General features: G+C 40.5%; 1 protein-coding gene across 1 annotated transcript; it reads left to right on the top strand.

Annotated features, from left to right (window-relative positions):
* Nucleotides 1-665: 665 nt before the first annotated feature.
* Nucleotides 666-6,647, top strand: LOC104408842 (deleted in malignant brain tumors 1 protein-like; the record flags this gene model as incomplete). The annotated part of the gene is made up of 6 exons (XM_010018566.1): nt 666-811; nt 1,082-1,290; nt 2,566-2,738; nt 3,136-3,530; nt 5,391-5,662; nt 6,475-6,647. Coding segments are annotated over 6 exons (1,368 nt in total), but the record flags the coding sequence as incomplete, so codon positions are not given.
* Nucleotides 6,648-8,167: the final 1,520 nt, after the last annotated feature.

Here is an 8,167-nt window from a genome sequence, read left to right as displayed (position 1 = left end):
CCCAGTGCTGGAAGAAACCATGGCCTTGACAGTTTTTCCATGGGATCCTCACCTGCTTCTTTCTTTTTCTCCTCTACAGATGCCACAAGCACTACCATTGTTCCCACACCACCAGTGACTTCTCCAGGTTCGTGTTGTGTTTTTCATCTATATAATGCATCACTTTTGAGTCGTATTATTTGCAGGTTTATAGGTTGGAGTGGCATCATTTGCATATTGTAATGGTTTTGGGAAAATGCACTCTGGGTACTAACTCATTAAATCCTACATGCATGTCTGCTATATCTCTCTGATTGTTACTGGGGATGGAATTCAGACTATGTTGATTTGTGGGGGAAACCTTTGCCTTCTTCAGTAGGGTTGGTTTTTTTTTTTGTGATTTGGGCCAGCACCACATGTTTTCTTTCTTTTATATATTTATGTTTTAAGCCTATCAAATGCAAAATAGAATGTGAGAGTCAGAGTTCTCTGAAGAGATCATCACACTTGTAGCCTGAGTAAGAAGAACCCGACTCTTCAGTACTCTCTCTGGAGATTTAATCTCTTGGAGCTGTGGCTGGATTAATAAAATATATCTTCATTTGATTAGAAATATATCTGGGTGTATCACATTTATTTCTTATTTTCTTCTCTTTTTTTTCTTTTTTATTTCCCCAGCTAAAAAATATATTTGTGGTGGATTACTTTTTAATCTTTCTGGAACGCTTCAGAGTCCTTATTATCCTCTGTATTATCCAGATAATGCAGATTGCTTGTGGCAAATACAAGTAGAGAATAATTTCCGCATTGTGCTCACATTTAGAAATATTCAGTAAGTAAACCACTTCCTGCTTGGGTAATAAATGGGTCTCAAATCTCAAGTGCAACCACAGTTAGAATCATAGAGTAATTAGGGTTGGGAAGGACTTTAAGATCATCTAGTTCCAACCCAAGTTCCCTGGCACGTATCCCATGATTATAAGTGTATTATAAATATTGCATGGCAATTGTGTGAGTGAAGTATTTCAGTTCATTGTTCGTCAGCGCTTAAAAACTGACGTTTTCAAACGCATTTTATTATACATTCATCTTTCTTCCTCAGGTTGCACGGTGGATGCCAGAATGACTATATTGAGATTTATGATGGGCCACCCAATACTTCTCCACTGCTTGGAAGAATTTGTTCTAAATATGAGCTTGTGTACACATCATCGTCAAACTTCATGGCTGTCAGATTTCACAGTGACTCCAGCCATTCCGGTAGAGGGTTTCATGCTGAATATCAGTCCATTCCAACAGATCATAACACCAGTAAGTTTCCAATCTCTTTGTAATGTTTTCTTTGCTTAGAAGCTTTTATACCCTGATTTTATTTATTAAATAAGTATTAATATTGTTGCACATAGATGACATTCCTACTTGAATTTTGTAATGATCATCATCAGAGAGTAATTTTTTTCATTTAAAAAACATTTTTAAGCATCAGATTAATTTCCTTGAGATGTTTTCTACAATGGCCAGTCTAAAATTATATTTCTTCTTATCACAACTTTACTCATATATATTTTTTCCCTACCTTTGTGGGCAGATTTTCATAGAATCATAGAAATGTTGCTTAGAAAGGACCTTTGGAGGCTTCCTAGTCCAACTATTCAAAGCAGAGCTGCTGCCACCACCAGGTCAGATCCATTGTGAAGTCTAACTGAGGCTCTAGAAACATTCAGAGGATGAAATCTTCAAAGCCACTTTTCTAGGTGACCTCTTCCAGTACTCTCCTGCAGTCCCAGCAGGAAAGTTTATCTAATGTGTGATCACAACATCCCCAGGCAAAAACAGTGCCCATCAAGTTTGGCTCTGTTGTCTTTATATCTGCCTTTCAAGAGGCTGTGTGTTGCCAGTAGGTCCCTGTCAACAGATATCTCTTGCTACTAACGGCCAGAGTCTCCCCCTCATCATTGTTTTTGATGCCATGGACTCAGTGAACTGCCTTGATGATCTTAAGGTCCTTTCCAACTGTAACTACTCTATGATTCTATGATCCCCCTACTTAAGCAGTGCTTCTGCAAGCCATTGCATAAGTTTAGCTCTACACCTTCCATGATAGCTTTTGACTTCTTGTTCAGGAAAAACTCCCACTTTTTAATGTTTTTATGTATACAGGTGATACAGGCTCAATCAAGGTCTCAGAAAAAGCCTATTGTAAGCTACATATTTTGGCCAGGACAGTAACTGACGGTCAGCTGAAGTTTGTCAGAGACTACTGCTTATTCATATCTAAGTCTAGAGCATAAAAATAAGTGGTTTGGCTTATGAATTCTCTCCCCTAAATGGTAGGCCACTGTATTTGTTGAAGCTGGAACAGGCACTGTAATAGGCTGCCCAGGGCAGTGGTGGAATCACCATCCCTGGAAGTGTTCAAAAACTGTGTAGACAAGGTCGTAAGTAACATGGTTTAGTGGTGGCAATCCTGGGGTAATGATTGGACTAGACCATCATAAAGGTCTTTTCCAACCAACTGATTCTATGACTCTGTGTAAACATTGTCGAGCACCTTAAATAACTAGTAATTCATATTTTCTTCCCTAGCTCTTGTATGCTTGCCAACATACATGCGTGCAGTAGTGGACAGACGTTATGTCCAGTCACAGGGCTACTCAGTGTGGAACATCAGCTTGTCTGACCCTTACTGTAGACCAACAATTACTTCAACTAAGGTTATATTCAACATTCCATACAATGGCTGTGGTACACGTAGACAGGTAAGTGTCAACATATTTTGGAGAGTTCTCCAGTTTTGGCCATGGAAATTTTATAGACATTTGGAAAACTGTAATGAATTGCAAATAGTGTTGTAGCCCACAGGCATTCAAAACACAGAAAAGAAACGTGTGCTTCTGGAGGCTAAGGTTTGTTAAACATTCCTACTTATCCTTCCCAGTGTTTAGGCAATCCCTGTATCTATTTCAGAGTAATGTTCTAGAGAACTAAGTATAGGAGAGAGTTAAGTGAACAAACCCACCCATGTTGTTTGAGGTTTCTGAGTATGACATGTTCCCTCTGACTAGTATTAGGACCTGGCATATGCAGAACTTCACAGTACACACTGTGAACATGACTACATGCAATGATTTTGTACTCATTTAATGTGTCAAACAGGGCAACAATGAAACAATCACCTACTCCAATGTGATAAGAGTGCCTGCTTTTGGTTACATCATCAAGAGGCAAAGGGACCTTTATTTGAACGTCAACTGCAAAATGCTCCAGAACACCTGGGTACAAGCAATGTACATTGCCAATGACATCATTAATGTCAATGAAAGTCTGTCCCAGTACGGCAGATACAGCGTGAACCTGACATTCTACAATTCCTCATCTTTCCTGTGGCCAGTGCATGACTTCCCATACTATGTTGATCTGAATCAGAATTTGTTCCTTCAAGCTTCCCTTCACAGCTCTGACTCAAATCTGGCAGTGTTTGTGGACACATGCGTGGCATCGCCTGATCCTAACAACTTTAGAACACTGACCTATGAATTGATCAGAAGTGGGTAAGAACTTTCTAGAATGACTTAAGAAGTATTTGCAGGTATACTTCTGAAAGAGCTTCATTTATGAAAGAGGTGATTGAGGGCCAGTGTATGTTGGTTGCAATTCTCAGTACAAACATACTTCTAAGAAGGACTTTTTGGGAAAGCCTGAAGAAAATATAATATGACAAAGGAATGCCATTCAGAAGTTGCAGTCGAGCACTAAGCACACGCAAGGAGGCAGCATAGAAACAGAGGTCTGAATTTGTTTCTGAAATTGATGCGTGAAGTGTTGGGATGTCAATGGTTCTATGTTTCCATACACAAGAATTAGAATTTCACAGCATCATAATTAGAATACAAAATAGTCTGTTCAAAAAGAAGAGAAATTCCTTAGCCTTCTTTTGCTACTCTAGAAACTTAAATGATTTTGCTTAGTTTGTGCCTTTTGATTTGAAATGGAAAAGTTGTGGACTCTTGTAAAGGATACAAAACTGACATGGAGCTAGAAGCATAAAAGTGTGGCTCTCAGTGCCCCACTTTGTTCTAGGAATGAAAAGCTCATGGTAGTGTATTTCGCTTCTGTGCTTGGTGGGATTGTAATTTCTCTGTCTTCTGGGAGGGTGTTCACATCAGTAACCTTAGCAGTGTGGTAACCTACTACTAAGCTGTAAATCAGGCTTGTGACAGGTTAATGAACACAGTACTTCCTGCCTGCTGGGTGAATGTCCTCCCTTTAACTCCCTTTAAACCTTTTAGGAAGGTTTGTCTTCTTGTTGAGTTTTCCTTTTATTTTAACTATGAAAACACATACCAGTAAGCAGGACACAGAAGGACAGCCTACCTTTGTTAGCAGGACACTCACCAGGGAGATGGAGCAAATAGAGTCTAATAGTATTCCAGATAATTTTATTCATGTGACATGGAACTGTGCCAAAAGCAAATGTACTTCATATAATCCTAGAATGGTTTGTGTTGGAAGGGACCTTAAAGATCATCCAATTTCAACCGCCCTGCCACAGGCAGGGACACCCTCCCCCCGAGGGTGTCCAACCTGGCCTTGAACACTAAATTCAATAACATCCATCTATAAATATCAGATGTGTTGGGATATCACCGAACTATAAAAGAAATAAAGAAGGACTTAAAACCCTTGGTGTATTTATTAGGGAAATAAGCATGAATATAATTAAAGACAACTTTGAAATATTCTGATGTAACAATAGTGGGTGAATTATTGTGATCTTTTAAAATCAAACCAGCATGACCAGGATCTATGTTAGGTAACTTCCAAGGCTAGAAATTGCCAGGAAGTGAAACTCATTGGCAGGAAAGTTGATCTAGCAGCTTTGTGAAACACCTGGAGACCCCTGTGAGGTGTCCAGATTCCTCAAGCAAGGTACTCTACAAACACTAAAGGACTGAAAAGCATGTTTATTTCCCAAAATAAAATGTGTATTAGAATTACATTTGTCCTTCTAGAATAGAAAGGGGCCCTTTCTCTTTCTGCAACAAGCTGCAGAGGCCTCCTTGCAGTAAATGGGTAATCCTGTTTGGAAGTGCAACCCAGGTCCTCACCTGAAACACAGAAACCAGCAGAACCACTAGTTATTTTTCATCTATTCTTGTTTACGCAAACTATGTTGAGCTATGGAACCTCTGTGTTGCATTCATTATTGTGGTAGAAATCACTGACACTCTTACTTATTTTTGTGTCTCAGTTGCTCTTCCTACTAAAAACACACTTTTTCTCTTTATCCTTTTGAGTTCTCTTACACTTTTACCTTGTTTTTATATTTAAACTCAAAACATCCTGCACGGAGATAGTGTAATAGTGTTTCTATTCACAATAGCTAATCTGTTAATTTTATGTCTTCCCAGGTGTGTCAAGGATCCTACCTACTCTTCTTACTATTCACCAAACAGCAATGTTGCTCGGTTTGCCTTTAATGCTTTTTCATTTGTTAATCAACACCAGTCAGTTTACCTGCAGTGTGAGCTGGTGGTGTGCAGGACCTATGACTACTCTTCTCGCTGCTATCAAGGCTGTGTTAGTAGGTTCAAGAGGGATGCAGGTTCTTCCCAGAAAAAAATGAGTGTTGTTGTTGGACCTGTCCAGCTTCGGGAAGCCCATGCTGAGAACAGGAATGCTGGTAAGTTTAAATAACTTTAATAACAAAAGACTGTGTATTACTGTATGTTTGCGTGTCAGACATGAAATCCAGCTCTCAAATATGCCTTTGCTGGTTTATTCACAACTCTGCTATAATTCTTCTGTGGCATTTTTTATTACTTGTTAAATAAAATTGTTTTATAAAGTTTACAATTATTTTCTTTCTATCACAGTTTTGATCCATTATTTGTTCTGCACATGTCAAATGGCAATTTATTTAGTTCTATGCTGACTGCCATAATCTGAGGGGTGTGTTGAGTATATAGACCATCAGTGGCCTGAGCCTACCCATGGTAGTGAACTTGACAGTGTTGGGTTAACGGTTGGACTCAATGAACTTGAAAGTCCTTTCCAACCTAAAAGATTCTATGATTGTATGATTCTATAAGAGGGATGAGATGTAACTTGTCTCCCTGCAGAATTTATGTTTCTTTTTCAAAGCTGTCTGTGCCTGACTGGCATGTCTCGTTTGCTGGCAACCAATCTGTATGTCCCCTTGGAATTCTTGTTTCCCCGTGTCCTGTAGCTACCATTTCCACTATCAGAAAACAGCATCTTATGGTCTTAGAGTGTAATCATTACAAACTTAGTTGCTTTTTAACTTTTCGCCATAATCCTTACTTGTTTGGCATAGCCACAGAAACAATGTACAATAAACAAATTTGGTTTCTGGTAATCTGGTAAGATGCAGATTGCAGCATTTTGATTCAAGCTCTCTTTGCCTAATTACCTTTGAGTTTAACTAGCTCAGGAAAACAAGTGTGAACCTCTCTCTTTCTTTTTTATTCACAGAGCTGGCCTCTGACTTTGAGGTGAAAGGGGAGTCTCAGGACTCAGTGCCTGCTGCCAGCTCCCACGTTCCTCTGGCTGTGACCATTGTGGTGCTGGTTGCTGCTGTTCTCACAGTGGGAGGATTTCTCTTGAAGCGTAGGCTGCAGGAACCCATCCCGTACCAGATAATGTGACAGGCACCCCAAGACCTTCCAAGGTGGAAGAATATTATCACCAGCCATCAGCTTCACTGTTTGGTTTTACACTCTGTGTAGAGGGTAGCTCTCACTTGACTATTCCATTAAGACCTCGTTTGAAGAATCTGTATCAAGAGAACACCAAGCGTTACCATGAACTGAACCTATAAGGGAGCCTGGCTTTAAAATCCTCAAGTCCAAATACATTTAAGGTCTTAAGACAGGTTGATTCTTTCATTCCAGCATCCAAATAAGCTCCCATTTTCAACACTGGACATTTCAGAGCATCTCAGTTGAGCTCCTGGTTGAGTGTCTGTCTGAGAAGATTGATTTAAGTGACTTGAGAATGAAGAACTGACTTATTTTGCCATTGCTTATATGCAGATAAACCACCTGTGTAGCACCATAAGATACTCTGGAAAGTAGTTTGAGACAAAAGTTTCTTTGCAGTAAAAATACCTTAATAATGAGCCATCCTCCTGTGCAGCACTGGTTATCTGGGGGGTACGGTTCTTCACAATTACATATTTCTCTGGGAAATGTAGGCCATTTATAATATTTTGTATAGATGACAAATATAATCAGACCTGTTATGTAAACGTGTAATTAAGAAAAAGCAGGAAAGAAAGGACATGGAGCTGCAGGAGCAAGTCCAGAGGAGGCCACAAGGATGATCAGGGGCTAGAGCAGCTCCCGTATGGAGACAGGCTGAGAAAGTTGGGGCTGTTCAGCCTGGAGAAGAGAAGCTGCATGGAGACCTCAGAGCAGCTTCCAGTGTCTGAAGGGGGCTACAAGGATGCTGGAGAGGGAGCTTCATCAGGGACTGTAGTGATAAGACAAGGGGTGATGGGTTCAGACTAAAACAGGGGAAGTTCAGGTTAGATATAAGGAAGTTCTTTACTGCGAGGGTGCTGAGGCACTGGAAGGGCTTGCCCAGAGAAACGGTAAATGCTCCGTCCCTGGCAGTGTTCAAGGCCAGGTTGGACAGAGCCTTGGGTGACATGGTCTAGTGTGAGGTGTTCCTGCCCATGGCAGGGGATTGGAACTGGATGATATTAAGGTCCTTTCCAAACCAAACCAGTCTCTGATTCTACGATCTTTTGAGCAATACTCTTTTGGGTACTTGCAAACATGCCACCTACGTGTCTGTGTTAGGGGAGAAGCCGCAGGCTGAGCATTCACACACTATTCAAGGAGTTGCACACACACCACCCAACTGCTGGGACCATACTTCCTTCACAGCAGGAAGCTCCAGTGAGCTGATGGGTGCCTTTTCCAGCTCCTGGCTCACACACATGCTCACTTTCTTCCTTCCAGTTCAACTCTAGGTTTCCCATGGCAGAATCTCACATCTGATCCCAGGAAGAAATAATTTAGTAATTGAGTGGTACAGCAAAAAGGGCAGCTCCAGCTGGGTGCCTCCAGAGAGAAACCCCAAACAAAAAAAAACATAGAATTAACCAGATTGGAAAAGACCTTTAATATCATCAAGTCCAACTGTTACTCAAGGAATGACA

The sequence above is a fragment of the Nestor notabilis genome, unplaced genomic scaffold (assembly GCF_000696875.1).
Source record: "Nestor notabilis isolate BGI_N333 unplaced genomic scaffold, ASM69687v1 scaffold8377, whole genome shotgun sequence".
Classification (NCBI taxonomy): domain Eukaryota; kingdom Metazoa; phylum Chordata; class Aves; order Psittaciformes; family Psittacidae; genus Nestor; species Nestor notabilis.
Note: the sequence above shows the minus strand (reverse complement) of the source record. Positions and strands in the feature narration are given on the sequence as shown.